Below are 23,897 nucleotides of genomic sequence, written 5' to 3'. Positions count from 1 at the left end.
TATAAATGCTCTCCTCAGAACACGTGACTCCTTTCCGCCAGACCGCCGTCGCCGCCGCCATCATGGATACCAGTCGTGTGCAGCCTATCAAGCTGGCCAGGGTGAGGCGGCAGCCCAGTCTTGAGAACCGGATTGAGGGGGATGGGGGAAACCGGTCGGGCCAGGTCTGACCCCAGCTTCTTTCCGCCAGGTCACCAAGGTACTGGGCAGGACCGGCTCCCAGGGACAGTGCACGCAGGTGAGCAGGTGGAGACGCATAGGGGTCTGAACCCTGCCAGTTGGAATCTGAGAACTGATGACCCCTTTATCCCAGGGTTCCTGGTGGGGTCCGAACCCTCACCAGGGCCCTGGCAGCCGGGTCTGAGTTCCGATGAACCTCTTCCTCTTGTCTCAGCCGGTCCCAACAACCAGTGTGTGTGTCTCCGTGCCCTGCCAAGTCTGCTCCCCTCCCCACCGAGCCCAGAGCTGCAGTTTCCCCCCCGGTGGGTGCTTCTGGCCCTCGAGAACTTTGTTCGCCAAGTCTGCCCTTTTCGACTTTTTCCTGGCCTAGTCCTACTTTCCAGCGAGAGTCAGGCCTCTTTACGTTCTTTATATCCACATATGCCCACCGCGTGGTGCTTATTCGTGGTTGGTCCACACTCCTTTACATCCCCACTTTGTGGGCCCCGCAGGTGCGCGTGGAATTCATGGACGACACGAGCCGCTCCATCATCCGCAACGTGAAAGGACCCGTGCGAGAGGGCGACGTGCTCACGCTACTGGAGTCAGAGCGAGAGGCTCGTCGGCTGCGCTGAGTTGGTGTCTGGTGAGTGCAGTACTGGGGTGGGGGACAGAGCCGGCCTCTGTTAGCTGGTGGTAAGGAGGCTTTGCCAAGCCCACGGGTGAGGGGCTCCTGGGAGTGGGGTGGGGGGTGTAGAAGCTGGCAAAGCGGGGGGAGGGAGTTGGCCTGTTGCTGGGACGAATGTCAACATCTCATGCTTGGGTCTGTTTACAGGGTCCTGGATGCCTAGGTGGACCAGGTGGCCCATGGGGATGAAGTTGTACTGTTAATAAAACATTTATATTGTATGTAAGTTCAGGTTCTTGACTGGATTGTCTCTAGGCTTATAAAACCTTCCTGTGGGGCATCCAGGTGGTCACTGACCCCTTTGCATTCTGAAAAACTGGGGAGGGGGGGGCTTGCCCAACAAGGCATATTCTTTTTGAAAGGGAACCATGTATCTGTATATGCTCCTGAAACAAGATACAAGTTTAGCTAACAATATTTTATTAGGGAAGAAGATTGGGCCAGGTTAGTCTAGCAACTGGACAGCAGACCCTGGCCCCTGCTTTACCCCAGAGATTGAGGTAGGGGAGGGAAAGATCTCTTCAGCCCTCCTCATCCAGGTCCATTGTGCGAGGCCACTCACTAAGACTGGGGGGTCTTCTCCATTGTCACTGCTTCCTCTTGCACCATGCACGGCTGTGGGAGAACCAGGGGGTGACTGGTGAGAAGCGGGGGTGGGGGGGGTGTCCTGTCACAATCTTTTGTGGGCAGAACGCTATGGGTTTTGGTTCCTTTGGACTCAAGGATGCTTAACCTAATGGAGCTCTTGTTCCTCTCTGTTGTGGTCATTTCTAAGGAAAAACTTACCTTTCACAGTGGAGCCAGGCTGCCTGTGTTTAATTATGCAGATACTAAGAACAACCTGGCACTTACTTCCCTTTTGAGTGTAAATCTTCCTCTTGGGGACAAACTTGAGTGTTCCCCTCTGCCTGCTGCTGGCATGTTCATCCAGTCTCCAGTTCTGGAGTTCTCCCTTGCCAGAGACCCGCATCCTCTTCCCCCACCAGGCCTAACTCCAAAGGGTACCTAATTCCTTTGCTATGAGCGTCCCTGGGGTTGGTAACAGGAGTTCACTGACAGAGAAGTCCTAACAGCTCTCTCTTCTCATCATGGGCTTTTTCCTCTACAGGCCTCAGACTCGTGATCTATAAAAGTGGAGGAGTGTCCTAGCCACATAGATTCAGACCCTGGTTCCCCACCCCGCTGCTCCCCTGAGGGAGCAGGGAGACCTTCCTCAAGCACACTTGGTAGCCTCCCTCAATGAACAGCTGTAAAGTTTTGTTGCTTGGGGCAGGAACTGTACTCACCAGGGGGCCAGGCTGGCCCAAGCTCAGGTGGGCATGCAACAGAGCGGCCACCTCATCCTGTTCAGCCTCCAGGGCCATGGCTAGGGCACTGGTGCCCTCCTGAAGGATAATAGACACAATTGGGTCCCTGTAGTAAGGCATGGGTATCCTGCCACCCCCAGTAGCCCCACAGTGGCTTACATTATCTAGGAGAGTGGGGTCGCAGCCTGGCTGGGCCAGCAGCAACCGGACAGTTTCCAGGTGCCCGTACTCACTGGCGCACATCAGTGCTGTGGCCCCATCCACATCTTGCACATTGACATCTGCCCCATGTGCCAGCAGGGCTGCCACCATGTCTTGTCGGCCATGACTGATGGCCAGCATGAGGGCTGTCTGCCCTGTCTGAGTGAAGAAGAAAAGGATAGGGCTGGGTGGGCTCTAGGGGAAGGGAGGTCAAAGACAGTTGGCTCCTGAAGTGGAAGTGACCTCTGGGCTTGGAGCCAGGGAGGGTACCCACACACCTGGCTGGCCTTGGCATTGACATTGCCCATGCAGAAGAGTCTCTGGACCACAGCCATGTCCTGGTGCCCCACGGAGGTGAATGCAGCCAACATGAGGGCCGAGTAGCCTGCTCGATTCTGGCAGTCAACCTCACACACCCCTGGGAGAGGAGGGGATCAGTCAACTGAGAAAATCCCACACCTTTACCCAACTTTGTCCATTTGCCATTCCCAGTGTCAAGGTTCATGTAATGGACAGTCATGAATTGACCGTCTCCCTTGTCTATATGGCTTCCCTTACCTTCAGTGTTGTGCCCAAATCTCACCTCATCGAAGCCCTCTCCACTCCCTACTTCAGACTGGTTTGAGGACTTGGTTTTGTTTGTTGCTGTATCCCCCTGTAACTAGAACAATACCTGGCACATAGTAGTTGCTCAATAAGGAATATTTTCATGGCTACTACCTACCAAGCCACCATTGTTCCTTCCCCCAGAGAACTATGCCAACTGGTCCACCTTGGTGCAAATCCGCGTTTCCACTCGGCAGCAAGTAGCAGATCAAAAGAGGTTTGGCCCAGCCAATTTAAAACCTTCCTGTACTCCACCCCCACCCCCTGCTCCAAAAATACAGGCCATGCTTCACCATGGTCTCTGAGGCTCTGTTATCTAACTTCCTTCACTGGAATCATCCTCTGCCCCATGCCAGTGTTAAAGGTTGAATATCCCCAAAATATGTTGAGGTCCTAACCCTCAGTACTGTGAATGTGGCCTTATTTGGAAATAGGGTCTTTGCAGTTAAGATGAGGTCCTATGGCAGGCCCTAATCCCATGTGACTGGTGTCCAGGGACTTGGGGTGGGGGAAATGGATAATGGTCTCTTAAGGTCAAGGACTGTTGGGGTTGGGGAATGCGAGGCAGCAAGCGGATTTGTCAGAGAGGTGGAAGTTGAGAAATGGGGTGCTGGGAAGTGAGGTTATGGAGGCAGCAACTATTGGTGACATCAGGGTTTTTAGGAGACCCTCCAAGTATAAGGCTGAGATTGAGGTCAAGGCTAAGGAACCAGGAGGTTGGAGGGATGAAAGAGAAGACAACCCCCTACATGAGTGTGAGAGCTCAGAGTCCCCAGGAAGGGAGGACCAGTTTGATGGGACAGCAACCAGACGGGCACAGGGATATTGCTGATGACCAAAGGCCTGGGAGTCAGCTGAATGAAGTTCAATACAGGGACTAAAGGGGTCCAACAAGCCTTGGGCCTCTTGTGAATGACCGCCATGACTGCCTTGCTATCTGTCCCTTTTAAGGCAGGAGATGCCCAGGAAATAACTCGAATTCATGCATTGGTTCCTCCTGAGCCCCAGCTCCTTGACCAACCAAGACTTGCAGGGATAGGACCAATCTGTTTAGGGATGGGGGAGGGGACACAGGACCTGTCTCAGTTGCAGTGGAACCAGCCTCCCAAGGGCAGGCCCCAGAGGTTACTGGACCTGAAGGAGGGCACTTTGTATATTATCCACTATCCCCGCTGCTGAGTCCCATGGAGAAAGCAGCTGTATGTGGGTGACCCACTCCAGCACTGCACCTGGTATCTAGTAGGCTCAGCAACAACTGGGGTTGTGTATCCAGAGGCTAGGGATGAGCTAGTAAGAGGTGGTGAAGTGTGTGATATGGAGCCAGTGGAGAGCAAAGCACAGTGCCAGCCCAGGAAAGTAGCCACAGCTCAGACCAGTGAAGACCTTCCCTCAAGACTGAAGAGGCAGGTGGATGGACATGGGGGCTCGGGAGCAAGGTATGCAGGGCTGGAGATTCAGGGACAGAAAGAGTGGTAGCCATTGACTGACCATCTGCATGCCTGACACTGCTACATGTGTTACCACAGCTGCCCAGGGAGGGAGGTGATACATCCCCATTTCACAGCTGAGGAAGCCAAAGACTGGTCAGATTAAATAATTCCCCTAAATTTAGGTCGACATTATTTGAAGGTCTGGAATGCCCTCCCCTAGGAAAGTGAGGGAAGGGTCAGGCAGAGCTTGGAGAGGTCAATCCATAATGGATGCTGAAACCCCCATTGAAGGGCGGGTGAAGTCATATGCTTGGCCAACCCTTCTCTTCCTACTTGCCCAGGTTTTCCCAGGCCCTCCTTTCCATGCCCCCCACCCCGACGACCCCTCCTGCATGCTGACCAGTATCCAGCAGCAAGCTGGAAATGGCCAGGTTCCCATGGGACACGCTGTAGTGCAGGGCTGTGTTCCCGTTGCCATCCGCCAAGTTCACCACGTGCGCCAGCAGATCCGGTCCCAGGCGCGCCAAGACACTCAGGACCTGGGCTACGGGCTCCGCCTGCGAACGTCGCTGGCTGGATACTCGAAACCACTCCATGGCCACCAGGCGCGCTGCTCCCTGCTGGGACAGGGAAAGACTTCAGCAATGGCCCCACACGGAAGCAGAGAGGATGGTCACTGCTAGCCTGAGGAGGACTGTGGAAACCCGTAGGGCCGCACCCCTTTGGAGAAGGGAATACAATGTGGGTCCTAAGCTCACAGGAACAGGATTCCGGGGAAGTGCATGTGGGAAAACCTGGAGGAAGGTGGTGAGCGCTTGTCTTTGGGGAGTCAGGGAGAGGGCTTGGGCGGGACCCTTTTAGGGAACCAAGTGAAGATCAGAGCTGTCCTTTTCTCACCATCCCAAGCAACAGTTTATCTAATATGTTAACAGTTTCCCATTCGTCCCACCCGCAAAAAAAAAAAAAAAAAAAAAAAAAAAGGCGATGTCCTGGGGCAGAAATCCCTTTGTAAAGCCTGGGATTTGGTGGAGGTCCCTGGCGGTAGGAGAGGGGACTTGGAACCCTCCCCCAACTCTAGGCAACAGAGGTGCTGCCCTAAGGAGGTCAGGGTAGATCCCTGGCAGTCCCTGTGAAGGATTGTCCTTGCACTCACGCCGTCGAGGGCAACTCCACAGGGCTGGCTCAGCTGCTGCTGCAGCGCAACGCATGCATCCCTCAATCGTGGGCTCAGTTCGTACCTACTGAGGAGGTCGGGAAGGATTCAGGAGTGGTGGGGGCAGGATCGCAGAAATTGGAAAGAGAACAACTGTCCCCACTTCGGTGTCCCTGGCACTGCTCACCTCCCCTGTGCACCCAGCTGAGGCTCTGTCTCTGCGTCCGGCTCAGGGTCCCGGGCGACCCCGCTGCTGTGAGGGCCAGGGGTGCCAGAGTTGGATCCCTGGCCGCTGTGGTCCCTGGAGCCAGATGAGCTTCTCGGAGGTTCAGCAGCACCATGCTCACTGTCACTGTCTTCCTCGCTGGATGAGCTCTCGTACCTGGGGGCAGGATGGGAGGCGTCTACTGAGCCTCCCCTGTGGGCTCGTTCTGGAGCCCTATGAGGTGGGAGTGGCTGTCCCCATTTCCCAGCTGAGGCAGCTGAGGCTTTCCAAGACGGTACTGTGAGAGAGGGGGCAGAGCTGGGATTCAAACCCCAGTCCATGTTCCCTTAGATGCTGCCATGGAGAGGGGGGAAATGCTCACTCTCCGTTGGAGACCCCAACAAACTGCAGGCTCTTGGGTCCAGGGTTGGGTTGGGCGCCAGGTGTACCGTCTCTCCTTTTCATGATGGATTTGAGGATGCCTGCCAGGAATCAGATTAAGGCACTGAGTTCCTTTGGCGACCAGCAAGCCAGGCCTCCGCGAGGGGTTGAGACTCACCGGTGGGTGCCATGGTCCTGTCCTGGTCCGTGACTCCAGGCGGGTTCTGCGTCAGCAAAGGGGATTCTGCGGGAGGCTCGGTCTGAGTGGCCTTCTCGACACAATCCCATGAGGTCTGGGTGGCAGCCTCGCGTGGCTGAGACTGGGCAGCTGCCTCCTTCGCAGCCTCGCAAGCCTCCTCCAGCTCTCGTAGCCGGCTCCGCAGGAGCTCACTCACCCCGCACTGGTGCTCCAGGCTGGTGCGCAGCAACTCCAGCTCACGCTGGGCAGCCGCAGGCAGCCCCAGCAACGCCTCCGTCACCCATGAGTCCGCCTCAAGGGTCTCGGGGACTACCTCCACGCTGGCTTCCTGGGTCTCCGGCACTGCCTGAGCTCCCGCCTCTCGGGTCCCCAGCATGGCCTGGGTTCCAAGATCCCGCATCTGGGGCGCCCCGTCAAGGGCCTGGAGTGCAACCTCACTGCACCTCGGAGGTTCCCCGTCGGAGCCATCCACCCTGGTGCTCGCCCTGGCGCGAACGCCGCGCTCGGAGGTGGCTAGGCGTTTGGTGAGCCGCCGCAGCTGTGCGAGCTTGTTGGGGCGCGCCTCTACCTCTACGTCGGGTTCCTGCTGCCAGCGCACAGCCATTAGCCTGGCCTTCTCCGCGCGCAGCATGCGCACCTGCTCCTGCAGTTCCGGCAACGCGCGCGCCTGGTCCTCAAGCTCGCGCAGACGCCGCAGCGCTGTGGCCATTTGCTCACGCACCAGCTGCAGTTGCACTGGGCCCGGCGAGGTAGGGGCGGGGTTGGGGGCGGAGCCTGGGACTGGGCTGCTGCGGCCTGAACCACCAGGGCTGCGTTCGTGCTCGCTAGCCTGCGCTAGCTCCAGCCGCCGGCTAGTCTCCAGGAGCATGTCCTGGACGTGCGGGTTACTCACCGGCGTACAAGGCGACAGCGGGAGAAACCACGAGGGCGCACCCGGGGAGAGTGAGCCCGACGCTCCCCCGTCGTCACTAACCAGGGACTCAGTGGATGTCCAGGCCCCTGGGATACACGCGCCCGCGAGGCCGGCCCGGGATGCTCGAGGATGGCGTGCCGGCTGGGCTCCCGGCGCATGGCGGGCGACAGGGCCGCGCTCCAGCTCCTCCACGTATTTAAGGAAGTCCAGATCCAAGTGGAAGCCATAGGGCGTCTCCACCGCGTAGGGCGAGCTCGGGCTGCGGGCGTCCCGGATCGGGTCAGGACACAAGCGGGGGCTGCCCATGTCTGCGGGTATGACAGGGGCATGAGGGGTGTCAGGCCAGGGGTCCGGGAACAACTAGACAAATGGACCGTGTCCCCCACCCCATCACGACTCTCTGGTAGGGCTCCACTGCACCAAATTGCACACCTGCACCCAAATAGTCACGCAAACACGCATTTATTGAGCTCCTACTATATGCCAAGCACTTTTCTAGACTCTGAGGACACAGCAGTGAACAAAACAAACATCCTTGACCTCTTGTAGGAGACAAACACAATCATTACAAATGGTGCTTAGGGCAATAATAAGACGAAATAGAGAATAATTGGAGGAGGCATTACTTTGCCTCCGGTTGTCAGGACAGGTTTCTTGCGGAGGGGACTTCTAAGTTGATCCCTAAGTGACAAGGAGGAATCAGCTGGGGACAGAAGGTTCCTAAAAGAGAACAGCCCATGCAAAGGCCCTGAAGTGGAGTGAGCAGGGTGGACTAGAGTAACAGGGGTGGAGGTGAGGGTATCCAGAGCAGAGTGATGGAAGACGGGGAGAGGATTAGGAGAAGTGAGCTGGGGTCAGGCAGACGGGGCTCCCGGGCCATCCTGAGGAGCTGGATTACATTTCACATGTGACAGGGCAGCACAGGAGGGTTTTAAACAGGGCCCAGACATTCGCCAAAGGATGATTAGGTTAGAAAGGGCCCTCTGGCCACTATGTGAAGGAGGGAACTGCAGGGCTATGTCCACAAACCAGCAGCAAATGTGGATCTGTGTGTACACACATATCCCATTTTGCACACTTACCAGGCAGGTTCTGATTCAGGGCAAACTTGGCCATATTTCCTGGAGTAGCCACCAGACACACCCTGAAAAAGGCCCCTAGAAGAGGTGAGGGTAGAGTCAGGCCCTGACCTTCTGGTTTGCCTCTGGGGTCAGCCTAGATTCTGAGCAAATAGACCCAAGAGCTCCTCTCCACCCACCCACCCCACACACCATACCCTTTCCTCCCTCCTCCCTCTAGAGGCCTTGAAACTTTGGAATGGATGAATATGGGGACACCCAGGTGCTAGGCCTCAGCCTGCTGGGCAGGAGTAGGCAGGAAGGGCATCAGAAGAAGAAAGTGACGAAGAAAACTAGAGTAGCTGGAGGTGGGGGTGGGTGTCATTCCAGACCTGTTGCATTTTCTGTCAATCCCTGAGGAAAATAAGAAATTAATGGTCAAAGGGGTAAAATGTGCACCTTCAGAAGAGAAAGGCAAGAATTGGAAGTCCTTCATGGGCTCATTAAGAATTCATCTTGTCAGAGTCTGCAGATTAAAAAACAAATAACAGCCCTGGCTGGTGTGGCTCAGTGGATTGAGTGCCAGCCTGTGAACCAAAAGGTCACCGGTTTGATTCCTGGTCAGGGCACAGGACTCTGCCCTTGGCTTGTAATGGAACCACAGCATTCAGGTTGTCAGGGCTGAAGCTATACCTGAGGCTGGAGGGAAAGTAACTCTCTGGGTGACATGGTGGAGGCTTTAAGAAACTGAGAGAGTGAGACACATCTAATATTATGATATTTAACAAGGACAAATATTGAGTCCAGAACTTTGATTCAGAAAGCACAGGGTGAGAAAGATGGGGCTTTGAAAAGCGCACATGAAAAACCTTCAGGAAACCAAGCTGCCTCTATCAAGTGCCTACTATATACACTGCTTAATTAAATGTAACCCCATGCAATCCAGCAAGGTAGGTTATTATTCACATTTTCCAGATGGGGATACTGAAGCACAAAGCAATTAAGTCAATTGCCTGTGGGAAACACCCTCAGATTGGGCTGTGCTCATCTTCTGGGGACCCTTGTCTACCAGACCAATCTACTCTCCCTAACCCACTGCTCATCTGTGCTAAACTAACCAGCTGGCAATCTTCCCGGTTACCCTTTCTGGCCTCTTGCACTCCTGATGACCACCTGTGTGCCTGACACCCACCCACCCATCTGCCTACCTGCTTCACCGTGCTCCATTGTTGGAGGGACTGTTGTCCAGGCTGGGTCCCTGACCTCCCCCTCCCACTCCAGGCCAAACAGGGCCCCTTCCAGTCCTGGCAGCTGTTTCCTGTCCCTTTATACTGGCTGCAAGGGGTGGGCAGGCAGGACAGCTGGTCATCACAGAGAACATCCAGTGCCTCTCAGGACTTGTGTTTTGGAAACTGCCAGAGAAGAGCTGGGCCATGGGAAAGGCCTGGGTGGGGGATTCAGTCTGAGCCTGCCTCAGTTGGGGTCAGCCCCCTCCTCCCCAGACCTGGTGACACTGAAATCTGAGGTGTGGGAAATTCAAAGAACTTAAGACCCAAACCAGCTGCAGCAGCTGGATCCAGAGGCTGGGCTGAGAAACGGGTGGATGATCCAAGAACAGTAAATAATAAAAACAACACTTTTCCATTTTCTATGGACCAGCATCAATTCTAGGCAATCTGTGAGTATTAATTAAAAACCCTAGCTAAACCCTGTCATGTAGGCTTTGTGTCATTCTCCTTCCTCCATTATACAGGTGCAGAAACAGACAAAGACAAATTAATTGATCCGCCCAAGGTCACATACACGCAAAGGCAGGGTATGAACCCAGGCAGTTTTGCCACTGTTTTTGCATTGGCCGCGCCACTTGATGGCCTTCTATAAAGAGCCCTCCCCTCCCCGACCTTCCCAGCCTGCACTCATGCCTATCCCCGCGTGTGTCCCTGATGGCGAGGAGCGGGCTGACACCCCGGTGGCTCCGAGGGCTGCAGCCTCGCCAGAGTGGGGGCATGGGGGCGTGCAGCTGCTCGGCTCCCTCCTCAGCGCCCTGCCCAAGCTATCACAGCTAGATCTGGATCCTCAGCCTGAGGCCCCCTCATTAGTCCGTCATAGCCAACGTCAGACGCCCTCTTCACTGCAGCCCCAGGAACTATTTCGGGATTCGGAGCTGTGATCGGGAAAAAGGAGGATCGCAGGCGCCAGGTCCCGGGGAGGAGACTTTTTCCCTGCGTGGTGGCATCCCCTAACTTTGGGGCGGCACTCTCACACCCCTGAAGTGGGGGTGGAGGCTGATGATGGTGTTAGGGGAACGTACTCAGGTCAGCACCCACCACCCCCTCACGGTCTCCCCAGGACGGCCTCGCAGAGACAGGGCAGTTTCCTACAGGAAACGCCGCCGGGCGGTTCCATCCGCTGTCCATTGTCTGCCGGCCCGGTGGCCGTCCGTCCCTCCCCCAACACCGTTTCCGTGTAACCCCACACACACCCAGGTCCAGAGCAAGGGGCACGACGCCGTCCGCAAGCTGTCCGGGAGGGACATGCGGGGAAAGGATCTTGGAGTCGGTTGGGAAACTAGAGGGCAAATAAGCCCCCCATTTGACCCCTGAAGGGCGGGAGGAGGGCAATCTCACATTCCAGAGTCCCCCACTCTGCTCGCTGCCCACCTGGGACTCTCAGTGTGGGCGGTGTCCCAGCCAGAAGACACGGAGCCCGCCCCGTCGCAGCGCGCTGAGCCCGCAGGGGGGCTGAAGACGCAGCTCTCCTTCCCGGGGCGTCCCCTGATCCCCCCCTAATACGTATCGGTAGCCTGCAAGCAGGCGATTTACCTGACGCCGCAGCCTCACCCGCGCCCGTACCCGAGCCCGCCCCCTCGAAGCTGGAGAACTGGTTATCAATGCCTTGACTCTAACTGACGGTCACCCCAGCCAACCAACGCCCAACACTCTCTGAACTATCCAATGAAGAGGCGGAGTGGGCCGGCGCCTAGAATGTAAGGCGTGTTTGGGAGCGGGGCCTGCAGTGACGGCCCCTGAGGGCGGACTGGGCAGAGCGCCGCCGAGAAGTGCTGCTCTGCGCAGGGCTAAGGACCCTGGATTTGATCCATTGGCCATTAGAGAGCCATGGGAAGGCTCTGAGCCGCAGAGTCACCGAGGGAATTTGTGTGTTTGTGAGATCCTTTGGGTAGAAGCTGGAAGGACTGATGCTCAGGTCCCAGTGTCCGGGTGAGGTACCAGGATCCTGGATCTTTCCCATAGCAGGGTTTTTGCACACGCTGTTCCACCTTCCTGAACTGCCTTCCCTGCACACGTCTCTCCCACTAGTGTCAGCACCATAAGGAAAGGGAACTAACTTATTTTGGTCACTGTTTTATCCAGTACCCCGGCACACAGTAGGTGCTCGATAAATGTTTGTTGAACTTATAATTTAAAATTACATTTAACACTTTAACCTATTTGGAATATGTTATGATCTAAAGTGACTGTACAGATTGTTTTTTTCCTGTTTTGTTTTTTTTTTTTTTTTAGCAATATTGAGCACTACTGTGTACCTGCACTGTGTGTGTCCCTAAGGGGACACAACCCCTGCCATCCTGGACTTCAAAGCTGAGAACCAGAGGCAGATTTTCAAGCTAAAATTTATAGTAAGGGAATGACAGGTGGGAGCTGGGGTCTATGAGAAGAGAAAAGAGGGATAAATCCCTGACCTGGAGAACCCAGAGAGGCACCCTGCAGGAGTAACACTTAAGGAAGGGTGCTCCAAGTAGGAGAAAGTGCATATGCAAAGGAAGAGAAGAAGGAAGATTCCTATATGGAGGACTTCGACTAGGTCGATGTGCTGGTAGGAGGGGAGCTGAAGGGACAGGCAGAAAGGCACACCTGTAGCTCTTAGACTTTACTTGATCAAATGGAGCCATCCAGAGGCAAGTTATTTATTCTAGATTCCTTTGTGTTTGTCCCAATTGTAGTCTGCTTTAACTACTGGAGCTTTAGAATGTATTTCAATATCTGATGCTCCTCTTTTAATAAAATTCCTGGGCTATTTCTATTGTGTTTTCCTCTTGCAGATAAACTGTATGTAGACATCCGTCGAGTTTCCCCATGAAAATGCCATTGGAATATTTATTTATTTATTGTTTTTCTATTACAGTTGTCCATGGAACTTTTAAATATTTGTTTATTTTTAGAGAGAAGGGAAGGGAGGGAGAAAGAGAGAGAAACATTGATGTGCAAGAGAGAAACATCAATTTGTCACCTCTCATTCGCACCCCATCCAGGGACTGAACCCACAACCTAGGCATGTGCCCTGACCAGGAATCACCCCATCAACCTTTCACTTGGTAGTATGTTGCCCAACCAATTGAGCCACACCGATCGGGGCTAAATATTTTTATTGTAAAAGAAAGTGCACACACACACAGAGCCATACTCAAGAAACCACATAAAATAAATGTAGAGCTTAAGGAGTACTGAAGGGAGGTTCTCAACCAGGGTGATTTTGCCCTTTGGAGGACACATGGCTATATCTGGAGACAGTTTTGATTGTCATGATGGAGAAGCAAAAGGGATCTAGTGGGTGGAGGCCAGGGACACTACACAGAGCAGCACCCCAAAACAAAGAATTTTCTCGCCTGAATGTCAGTAGTGCTGAGTTTGAGAAACCCATCTGGGAAGTGAGCATAATTATAATATAACCCCTACCCAGGTCAACATGTTACCCGCTAGCTTAGAAGGCCCTCCATGCACCACATCTGCATCACAGCTGCCTTCTTACGTTGCAAAGTAACACTGTTGTGACTTTTGCGGTAATCACTGCCTTGCAGTTCTGAATAGTTTATCACCCAAATGTGAATCTCTAGACACTGTAGCTTAGTCTTGCTTATTCCAAAAGAAAATTGGTATGTTTCTCAAATCTCTGTTAATTTATAAGCCCCCTCCATCCCCTTCCTTCCCTTATGATAAATCACGTGCACATCTTGGGCTATTCGTCCTGAAGTGTTTCCCACTATCAGGGTGTCATTGATTGCACACCCATGACTCAACCCAGTATATTGCTCTGTCCTCCCTATGCCCTGCAAATGGGCATTTTGTACCAGAATTGGGGTCAGATGTGGACTTGATTCCTTTAATATGACCATGGATGATATTGCATCATCAGGAGGCTTATACTCTGACTGTCCTTGCATGAGACCAACAGCCATTGAGGGTTGCAAAATAGTGACCTTCCCCCAGCATCTCTTCCCTGTTTATCAGCTAGAATTCTTTGCCAGGTGCTTCCTTCCCCTTGCTTACTATGTGGTTACTCAGTGAATGTTCCTATAGGAAAGGCAAGACAAGGGCTGGCTTCTTTCACTTCCTATACGTACCACTGTTCAAAATAATGCATGATTCCCCACAATTCTCTAAGGTGATAAATTAAGCTTTGTTGTTAAGTCATTATGAGCTTATGGAGCCCTGGCCAGATAGCTCAGTAGGTTAGAGCATCATCTTGATAACCCAAGGTTGCGGATTTGATCCTCTGATGGGTGTATACAAGAATCAACCAATGAATGCATAAATACTGTAGATGGAACAACAAATCAATGTCTCTCTCTCTCTCTCTAAAATCAACTTTTTAAGGAAGTCATTACGACCTTATGGATTGAAATATTTATCCTTACAGATGAACTGGGCCCACCTGGCATGGGGAGCCTTTGTAGGATGAAGCTTTTAGAAGTGACTTGGGTAGTTTTTGATAATTTTCTTGCTCTCTTGCAAGACCACATATTCCAGGTTCATCCTGAACATATTCTGTCCCAGACCTGGCATCAGCCAGAAACTCTGGTTTCTGTTAGTGGGAAATACAGTAGTCTGGGTGCTAGGAATGCTCATTTGTTATTGTATCTAGACTTTTTCAGTGAGCAGAGCTAAGTAGGGGGATATACATATATATACACATATATATACACACACACATACATATATATGTGTATATATTGGTTTGGCCAAAAAGTTCACGTGAGTTTTTCCATAAAATAAAGGACACATTTTTCATTTTCACCAATAACTATTGATTTGGATATTTTGAGTGTGTCAGCTATCTCCCGCATAGTATAATGCTGATTGTTCTCAATTAATGTCTCCATTATGATTGCTATCAACTTCAACTGGTCTACCTGACTGTGGAGTATCGTCCAGCAAGAGATCGCCAGCACGATACTTTGTACATCACTTTTGATGTGTTTGATCAGTCACAGCACCTTCTCCATACACTGTACACATTTTTTTTTACATTTCAGTTATGTTTTTTGTTTTTCAGTTGTGTCTTTACCTTTCTTGAAATAATAAAACATAATATGCCAAAAACGTTGCTTATTTTCTTCCATCTTCAATGTGAAAATGGCCATACAAAAATTTACCAATTTTGATGTTTTTTAATTTAATGCATGCTGATATGACAGCTGTTAAAATACAATCTAACAAAATTGTTTTGAATGAAGTTAAATACAACTAAGTACTACTAGAGCCATCTTACAAAAAAAAAGAACTTTTTGGCCAACTCAATATATACATTACATCATTTTTTAAAAATCCTCACCTGTTTACTTATTTGAGAGAGAGAAATATCAACCAGTTGCTTCCCATATACATCCTGACTGGGAATCGAACCTACAGCCTAGGTATGTGTCCTTATTGGGAATCGAACTCAGAATCTTTTGGTGTAGGGGATGATGTTCCAACCAACTGAGTCACCGGCCAGGGCAATTATATTACATCATTTATGATTATGACATATATGATGATGACGACATAATATAATGTATAATATATAATAATAAAATATAATATAATTAGCCCTGGCTGGTGTGGCTCAGTGGATTGAGCACTGACCTGGGAATCAAAGGGTCACCAGTTCCATTCCTGGTCAGGGTACATGCCTGGGTTGTGGGCCAGGTCCCTGATTGGGGGCGTGTGAGAGGCAACCACACATTGATGTTTCTCTCCTCTTTCTCCCTCTCTTCTCCTCTCTCTAAATATAAGTAAATAAAATTAAAAAAATATGTAATATAATTATAATACATAGTAAGTATGATATAATAAATAATGTGTTTACATAATATAATATATTTAATTTTATATGTGCATTTTATGTTTTATAAATGCTTTATGAGCTCATTTTTATATTTCCAATTCAAGTTCAGGTTGTAATTTTTATTCAACCTCTTCATGGTAGGTAGAATAACATCCTGCCAAAGATGTCCACATAACCTATGAATATGTTACTTAATATGGCAAAAGGCACTTGCAGATGTGATTATGTTAAGGATCTTGAGATGGGGAGGTGATCCTGGATTATCTGGGTGGGCCTAATGCCACTGTAAATAAAGGTCCCCCTAAGAGTTGGCAGGAGGGCCAGAGACAGGGAAGGAGATGTGAGGACTGAAACAGTGGTGGAAGTGCTGTGATGGCTGGAACCACCCAGGAGTGTGTATGCCTCCAGAAGCTGGAAAAGGCAAGATTATTTCCCTGGAGCATCTGGAAGAAGCATAGCCTTGAAGACATCTTGGTTTTAGTCCAGTGAGACCCGTGTTGTACTTCTGACCTCAGAACAGGAAGGAAACAAATTTTTGTTGTTTTAAGCCACTAAGATTGTGGTAATTTGTTATAGCAGCCATTGGAAACTACTGTTTCTCCTTCCACAAAAATCTTTCTTCTCAAGGACACGGAAGAAGACAAAATTAGCATAGTGCAAAATTACTTATTTGCTTTAATTAAAAGTGCTCACACAAGTCTCAAAATAACATGCCAATACTACCTCCAAAATGTGACTAACAGCACTTTAAAAGAGTCTTTTGCATATGTTCTCCTGATTCTGTATCCTCTCTCTGATCATTGTACTGTATCTACACTGTGAACACATTCTGCCATCCCATACTGGAATCTGTCCCTTTTATCCCCTTCAGGCTCTTAGTTTTACAAGCAACTGCGTGTTTCATAGTCTCTGCCAGTCCTATATTCATCCCTTTCTAATCATTTGTTTGTCTGAAGGAGAATGTTCAAGAGTTCATGGAAACTATATTCCCTTAGGTGTAACATGTTGATAACATTCTGTATCCTTTACATTTGAAAATCAGTTTTGCTGAATACAAAATCCTTGGCTTACATTTTCTTTCCTAGAATATATCTAAACATGTTACTACATTTTCTCCTTGTATAAAGCACTGCTCTCACAAGTGTGAGAATCTAATTTTTTTCTTTCTTTTTAAAAAAATATGCTTTATTGATTATGCTGTTACAGTTGTCCCAATTTCTTTTGCCTTTGTTCCCCTCCACCCAATGACCCCTCTCCCTTCAGTTGTCCCCTCCCCTTAGTCCATGCCCCATTGGTTATGCATATAGTTCTTCTCAACATCTTCCTGTCTACTCCACTCCCTCCTACTATGCTTCTTAATTCCTGTACCATCTCCCTCCCTTTCTCCTCTTCCCCCTCCCTGCTGACCTCCCCTCATAATGTTCCCCATACCTATAGTTCTTTTCCCACTCTCGTTGCCTAGTTTGCCTTTGTTTCGGTTCCCTAGCTTCTGTTGTTGGTTGTTGTGATACAGTTTTCATTTTCATGTTCATAGTTTTGATCCTCCTTCTCCTAAACAAGTCCCTTTAACATCTCATATAACAGTGGTTTGGATCTGCTGAACTCCTTCAGTTTTACTTTGTCCTGGAAACATTTTCTCTGCCCTTCTAGTCTGAATGACAGCTTTGCTGGATAGAGTAATTGTGATTGTAGGTTTTTGCTTTTCATTACTTTGAATATTTCTTGCCAGTCCCTTCTTGCCTGCAGAGTTTCTTTTGAGAAATCAGCTGATAATTTTATTGGGACCCTTTGTATGTAATTCTCTTCTTCTCTCTTGCTGCTTTTAAGATTCTCTCTTTATCTTTAATTTTTGACATTTTGATTATAATGTGTCTTGGTGTGGTTCTCCCTGGGTCAAGTTTTTTCAGAACTCTCTGTGCTTCCTGTACCTGCAAGTCTATTTCCTTCCCCAAGTTAGGGAAGTTCTGCTTCATTATTTTTTCACATAATTTTTCAATTTCTAGTTCTTCCTCTTCACCTTCTGGCAACCCTATGATTCAGATGTTGGCCTGCTTATAGTTGTCCCATAGGTTTCTGAGCCTCTCCTCATTTTCCTCACTTTTCATTTCCTCTTTCTGCTCTGGTTGATTGTTTGTTCCTTCCCTATGTTCCAATTTGTTGATTTGATCCCTGCTTTTCTTGCCCTTACCACTAGTTTCATATGTGTTTTCATTTATTTCAGCAGGGCTAGCCTTCATTTCTTCCCTGTCTTGTTTAAGATCTGCTGTTAGGTCTGTAAGCATTTTTATAACCAAAGCTCTGAACTGTGCCTCAGAAAGATTTCCTATCTGCTGCTTCGTTCGATTAGATATTTGCTGTCTGGTCAGCTGCATCACCAGGATCTCTATCATGATCTGTGCTATCCTGACAGTTTTGTGTTTACTTTTGCTACCTGGGGGGGGGCTGTCACACCTTCTACGCTATATGGGGTGGAGCCCTGTGCACTCGTCACAACCCGGTGACCCTTCTCACTACACTGTGGCATTTTCTGTGGGGGTGGGGGTCCAAGATAGATTCCTGTCATTCACTCTTCGCTGAGACTGGGAGCCTCCTCCTCCATCCCCATCCCCCCTCTGGGCTCACAGTCCAAGGCAATGGGGGTCTGCCTTCCCCGGCATTGGAATCGCAAGCTGACGGGTCTAGCCTGCAGCCGAGGGTGCTCCCCAGGCGCTTCTTGCCTCTACTTAAATACCAGTGTCTGTCCTTACCGCTGTCCCACTGCTGTTGCCGCTGCTGCCACCGCCAGCACAGCTTGACCTCTCTGCCCTGGTTTCGCCCCTCCTACCCATCTGGACGAGGACCACTTCTTTATCACTTCATACATCGGACTTCCATTTATTTTCTGGAACTTCTGGTTATTTCTGGTTTCGTGGTAGTTGTATTCCTTCTTAGTTGTGGAGGGAGATGGAGTCTGTTAGTCTAGGCCTTGATCTTGGCCGGAAGTCTCCTGTGTGTCATTGAAATTTTTATTGTGGTAAAATAAATGTAACATAAAATTGATTGTTTTAACCATTTTTATTAAATTTAACTTTTTGAAGACCTGCCAAATGATTTTCCACAGTGATTGTATCATTTTGCATTCATACTAGTAGTAAACAAGGATTCTAGTGTGATTATATCTGTACCAACACCTATTTTCCATTTGTAAAAAATTTTAGTTCATTTAAGCTGAACTGACCACTTAAAAAAAATAATAGCTAGCCTAGTGGATGGGAAGTGATAACTCATTGTGGTTTTGATTTGCATTTCCCTGATGACTAGTGATGTTGAGCATCTTTTCATATGCTTAGTGGTCATTTGTATATCTTCTTTGGAGAAGTGTCTGTTCAAGTCCTTTGCCCATTTTTGAATTAGACTGTTTGGATTTTTTGTCATTGAGTTGTAGGAGTTCTTCATATATTCTAAATATTAATCCCTTATTAAATATATGATTTGTGAAAAATTTCCCCCATTTTGTGTTTGTCTTTTCACTTTGTTGATAGTGTCCTATGATGAATGAAAGTTTTTAATCTCCATGAAGTCCAATTTATCCTTTTTTTCTGTTGTTACCTGTCCTTTTGGTGTCAAATCCAAGAAATCATTGCCAAATCCAATGTCATAAAGATTTCCCTTATGTTTCTTCTAAGAGTTTTAGAGCCTTGGCTCTTAAGTTTAACTCTTTGATCAATTTTGAGTCCATTGAATTTTTTAAAATAGAAATTGCAATAAACACATTAATTTGGCCAGATTTGGCATTAAAAAATAAGATCAGTCATTTCATCCATAAACGTGACATATCTGTTAATTAATCCAAGTCTTATGTTAACCTCTTAATAAAATTTGTAGTTTTCTTCAAACAGGCCACATCCTTCTCCTTAAGGTTATTCTCTTTTCGGGGAGAGATGCCTGCTTTGGTAGACCGAGCTCTGTTTCCTATCTTTTCCTAACTGGCTGCTTTTGCCATATTGGAATGCAACTGGTATTATTGTGAATTGTGTTTATTTGTAGTGTATGATTTGTGAACCCTGAGGAAAAAAGAGACACCTACTAACTGCTCTCAAATTAAGGGGGAAAAAATAAAGGTAGAACCTAGCAGTCATTTCTGCACAGGGGCTTCTCACACAAACTGTACTTCACAGAGGAACTGGCACTGAACTGCTTTCCTCTGCACTAAACTATCTGCCAGCACTGTGTTCCTGCCATCTGAACCAGCCCTCATAAAGGAATTCCTAGAATCCTATTTCAACCAGTAGGACTGAAGCTCTTTCCCCATCCAATCAGAGCTGTGCAGCTCTGACCAGTCAGAGCAGCTCTATTGTGACCAGTTAGGACAGTGCCTTTTGAACCAATCAAACTCTGATGATTTGGAGTACTTGTCTGCATGAAGACAGACTAATCAGGGGCCAGGGTGGGGATTTTTGTCCATATAAGCCAGTTCCCTCCTGGTTCTGATAATGCACTTTTCCTCTCCATTGAAGACTCTCCTTGTCTTAGCTGAAACACTGAAGGTGTCTCACAAGCCAGACCAGACCAGATCAGAGCAGAGTTATCTAACCAGAGAGTGCTCTAGCTCCAGGGCTTCCTCGCAGCTATGCTGTTTTCACAGCTGCACTGTATCACAATTGAGTTGTTTTGCACTGAATAGTTTTCTTCTTCACTGCACCCCAAATTGGGGGTGACTGTTGGCGTTGAATTGGCCCCAGCAATCATAGGTTGACATATCTTTTCTAGAAAACTGAAGGGAGTGACAATGAGGATGTGAAAGAGAGGTGGAGTGGAAGGGGAGCAAGATGGAGGTGAGTAAGATAGGGTTTCAGCTAGGGGTAGTGGAGCATGTAATCAGTCTGAGAAATGAAGGAGGGACCAGTTTTGGGGCAAAGTTATTATCCTTTCTCAGTTCAAACCTATTCATACCTTCTGCCTGATTAGTATAAGAACCAAAATCTTTATAGTGGCCTAAAGACCCTGCATGACTTTTACCCCCTCTCTCCTCACTCATTCTGTTCCACCAGGCAGAGTTGCACCTCAGGGCCTTTGCACCTGCTGCTTCAGCTGCCTGAATCCTCTTCCCAAATGGCTTCCTCCTTGCCCATTTTGATCTTTGCTCAAATGTCACAATGTGGCTGCCCTGCCCCCCTTTTCCCCTTTCTCCATTTGAGACCTCCTTAGCCTGTAATATTTTTTCCTTAGCACATATAATCATCTTATACAGGCCTGTCTTTCCCTCACTAGAGCATCAGCCTCACATGGGCAAAAATTTTGTGTGTCTTCTTCACTGCTTGGTCCCCAGAGCTTTGAACAATATTTGGTGCATGAGAGGTACTCAGTCAATAATTGTTCACTGAATAACAGGAATGAAAGGTGAATTTGAGCTCCATGCACACAAAGGATTTCCAAGGGGCCCTGTAAAAGCATCCCAGCTTAGCCAGACCAGGGAGATGTGGACCAGGAAGAAGGAACTGTATTGGGTAGGTGAGGACAAGAGATGCAATTATCTCGGACCGCTTAAAAAAAGTCCCCCCCCCCAACTTTGTTGTTACCCTTTCCTGTCCCACTCTCTCAAGTTGAGGCTTGAGCCAGAGAAGAGAAGGAGGCTCCTGGTCACTCCAAGACTCCAGTGGGAGCCACTTTCAGACCCTTCGCCTCCTGGGAACTCTGGAGCAGCCACACCCTGGCTGGGATGCCCAGCTGCCCCCAGAAGGTTGTGCCTGCCCTCAACACTCACACCCCTGACTCTGCAGGTGGACTGACCAAAGGGGGTGTGTGGTGGGGTGTGTGTGTGCTTTGAAGGGAAGCCTCTCCTTCCATCCCAGTCCCCAGCCACATGCACCCTCATCCCCAGGCTCCAAACCCAACTGATCTACATCCTGTCAGTTTTACCACCTGAAATAGTTTAGGAATTCAGCCCTGTCTCCACATTTGGTTAATGCAAGACCCTACCATCTCAGGCTCTCTACGGTCCTCCTGCCACTCACTACCCCCAGCTTTGAACAATGTGTATCTATCTCCAGTCAGGAGCCTAGGGAATTGTCGCACATCCTCAGGTGTCTGTCTCTCTCTCAGCCTGGTTGAAATGTACACGGATGTGTGTTTTATTGTTACTCTTTATACCTCACACTTATATTTAAAGCAGCCTATTGTCTTTACAAAAGAAAAATTCTGAGATGTTCTAAATTACAGCAGCTAACAAGTGAGAGAAAGAAACAAGAATAGATAACCAGTTAATAGCTGAGGGCCAGCTGACAAAAGAGCTCATATTCCTGAGTGTGTGTTGGAGCTTTAACTCAGCCACCAGGCGTCTAGCCAACAGACGCCACCCCTTGTGTGAATTTTCAATAGTAACATTTCAAAAGTAGTAAATTTCTTTTCTTTACGGACTGTGCTCCCATCATAGAACTGCCCCCACTTCTCCTTTTCCCGCCCCTCCTTATCTGTAACCAATGTAAATTCTTTCAGAACAACTCACATCTTTCTTCCCCAAACATCATGTAAAAAAGCAACCCTGGACTCTAGGATGGTGGACCAGCTTGTCTTCCCCACCTAGTCCTGCAGCTGATGGTTCAAACCAAATACCCCGAGTCCTTTTTCTGGATAACCTATGGCTCAATAAACTCTTTCTTTTAGAAAAGCTTCCTGTGAACATGTTTTTGTTTGCTTGGTCATTTAACAGTCCTTATTCAGTACTTATTTAAAACAATTACTAACAACAACCAATCAGGACAACTGATTCATGCAAGAATCATCAATGGATGCTGAAACTAGTAGGTGGAAGTTTCATGAGAAACGGGATATTTGGGTAGCTTCAATGTATCTGTCACATATTAATTACAAAGGGGAAAACAGTCACTTTACAGAGGAGAAACAGACAGGGTTTTAACCAAGTGGTCATGATGAAAATTACCAGGAATGGGGCAAATGAGTATCATGCCCCACCTTGCTAGAAGGCACAGAGATAAACCCACCATTACAGTGTGGTGTTCATCCCAAAGAGGTAAAACCAGAATCCAACCATGAGGATAAGTCAGGCAAAGCCAAACAAGGGCCATTCTATAAAATGACTGACTAGCCTATAACCTTCAAAAATGTCAGTGTCATGAAGGACAAAAAAAAAAAAAAAAGGAAAAAGAATGTTCCAGAGTAAAGCAAGTTAAAAAAAGCACAACATCTAAATGGAAAACGTGATCCTGGATTGGATCAGGGACCAGAAAATAAAAACTGCTATAAAAGACATCATTGGATGATTTATAAAATTTGAATAAGATCTGTAGTTTAGATAGCAATGTCCCATCAATGTCAGATTTTCTGGTTGTAAGCCTTGCACTGTGGTTATGTAAGCAATGGTCTTCAACTGGGGGCAGTGCTGTCATCCAGGGGACATGTGGTAATGTCTGAAGACATTTTTGGTTGTCACTACTGGGTGTGTGTGTGCTGCTGACATCTAGTGGGTACAGGCCAGAACTGCTAAAAATTGTACTGTGCGCAGAGCAGCCCCCCACAGCAAAGAACTGTTCAGCTCAAATGTCAACAGCAACAAGGTAGATAAGCCCTCTGTAAGAGAATGTCCTTTTTCTCAGGAAATATTGTAAGAATGGAGTTGCTCAGAAAGCCATTAAGACGCTGCGAGCAGGAAAAAAGAAGTTTATTGGGAGAATCAGCAAACAGGGAGGGAGCCCTGCTGCAGGTGGTCGGGACTCTGAGCTCCTAGGGAAGAGGGGGGTTGCTTTATAGGGGGAAGAAAAAAGGGATTTTTGAGCTTAGCCGGACGTTTGTTTATCTCGCAGCTGCGGGTGCGACGGACTGATCAAAGCAGAACGTGGTTTAGTTTATTTTCAGTTTGAAGCACCCTGTTATCTCCCAGGCAGCTGCAAGGGGGGGTGAGAGTAGGGGGGTGCATGGAAACTGGGGATGTCAAATATAAATTGAAGAATTCAGGAATATGAAGGAGTCATAGAATTGGTTCTCAAAAAACTCAAAAAATCATATATATCTATTGTATACTCTCGCTCCATCAGTTTTTCCCTCTACACACACACACACACACACACACACACACAGATCTGTGAGTCATCCTCACCTAAATTTCAAAAATCTTAATATGTCGGTGCATTTGCTTATTATTCTCTCTCTCCCTCCCTTCCTCTCCCCGCTCCCCATGGGCAGTCTTAATGTTCCAACACATTAGGCCCGTCCCTGCCTCACAGCCTCCGCACTGGCCATTCCCTTTGCCCCAGTGTTCTTCTTCCAGGTAACTGCTTGCCTTACCCCTTTGTTACAGTCAAATGAGTAGCAAAAGGGAAAATAAAGGCAGGATTTTTACCACTGGAATCTAACAAAGAACTTCATAAAAGAGGCTAGAAGCAGAGGAAGACATGTCTCACCTGCTAACTCAGCAGTCCTGGGCCTGGTCTGATAACACTGCCAGCTGATATAACATCACAAGAAAACACCAGGAGGGCAGTCCTTGAAATTTAATGGAGTCTTTCCACTATCTGGGAAGGAAAGCCTTTGAAACTG

At 48.7% G+C, this 23,897-nt stretch overlaps 2 protein-coding genes across 2 annotated transcripts; one reads left to right on the top strand and one right to left on the bottom strand.

Moving 5' to 3' along the window:
* The first annotated feature begins 18 nt into the window (after positions 1 to 18).
* RPS28 (ribosomal protein S28) lies at positions 19 to 1,073 on the top strand. Its single transcript, XM_090290310.1, has 4 exons — positions 19 to 101; positions 191 to 238; positions 672 to 805; positions 995 to 1,073. Exons 1-3 carry the CDS (start codon positions 63 to 65, stop codon positions 792 to 794), a joined length of 210 nt encoding a protein of 69 aa, XP_090146436.1. The 5' UTR covers positions 19 to 62; the 3' UTR covers positions 795 to 805; positions 995 to 1,073.
* Positions 1,074 to 1,246: 173 nt separating this feature from the next.
* Positions 1,247 to 11,149, bottom strand: KANK3 (KN motif and ankyrin repeat domains 3). The gene is made up of 11 exons (XM_090290308.1): positions 11,123 to 11,149; positions 8,325 to 8,399; positions 6,309 to 7,550; positions 6,132 to 6,231; positions 5,732 to 5,926; positions 5,545 to 5,629; positions 4,792 to 5,008; positions 2,634 to 2,773; positions 2,314 to 2,514; positions 2,134 to 2,232; positions 1,247 to 1,484 (listed from the first exon to the last, which is right to left on the bottom strand). Exons 2-11 carry the CDS (start codon positions 8,356 to 8,358, stop codon positions 1,293 to 1,295), a joined length of 2,505 nt encoding a protein of 834 aa, XP_090146434.1. The 5' UTR covers positions 8,359 to 8,399; positions 11,123 to 11,149; the 3' UTR covers positions 1,247 to 1,292.
* Between the last annotated feature and the right edge of the window lie 12,748 nt (positions 11,150 to 23,897).

This window comes from Furipterus horrens, unplaced genomic scaffold (genome assembly GCF_987537825.1).
Source record: "Furipterus horrens unplaced genomic scaffold, mFurHor1.1.pri manual_scaffold_10, whole genome shotgun sequence".
Taxonomy (NCBI): Eukaryota; Metazoa; Chordata; class Mammalia; order Chiroptera; family Furipteridae; genus Furipterus; species Furipterus horrens.
This window is presented reverse-complemented; position numbering and strand designations above follow the sequence as displayed.

Bases quoted from the DNA above. Each gene is read 5' to 3' on its own strand.
- RPS28 (XM_090290310.1), top strand. From the start codon at position 63: ATGGATACCAGTCGTGTGCAGCCTATCAAGCTGGCCAGG. The intron at 102-190 runs GTGAGGCGGCAG...TCTTTCCGCCAG, and splicing joins AGCCTATCAAGCTGGCCAGG to GTCACCAAGGTACTGGGCAG. The intron at 239-671 runs GTGAGCAGGTGG...TGGGCCCCGCAG, and splicing joins CCCAGGGACAGTGCACGCAG to GTGCGCGTGGAATTCATGGA.
- KANK3 (XM_090290308.1), bottom strand. From the start codon at position 8,358: ATGGCCAAGTTTGCCCTGAATCAGAACCTGCCTG. The intron at 5,630-5,731 runs GTGAGCAGTGCC...CCTCCTCAGTAG, and splicing joins CAGCTGGGTGCACAGGGGAG to GTACGAACTGAGCCCACGAT. The intron at 2,515-2,633 runs GTGTGTGGGTAC...TTCTTCACTCAG, and splicing joins TCAATGCCAAGGCCAGCCAG to ACAGGGCAGACAGCCCTCAT.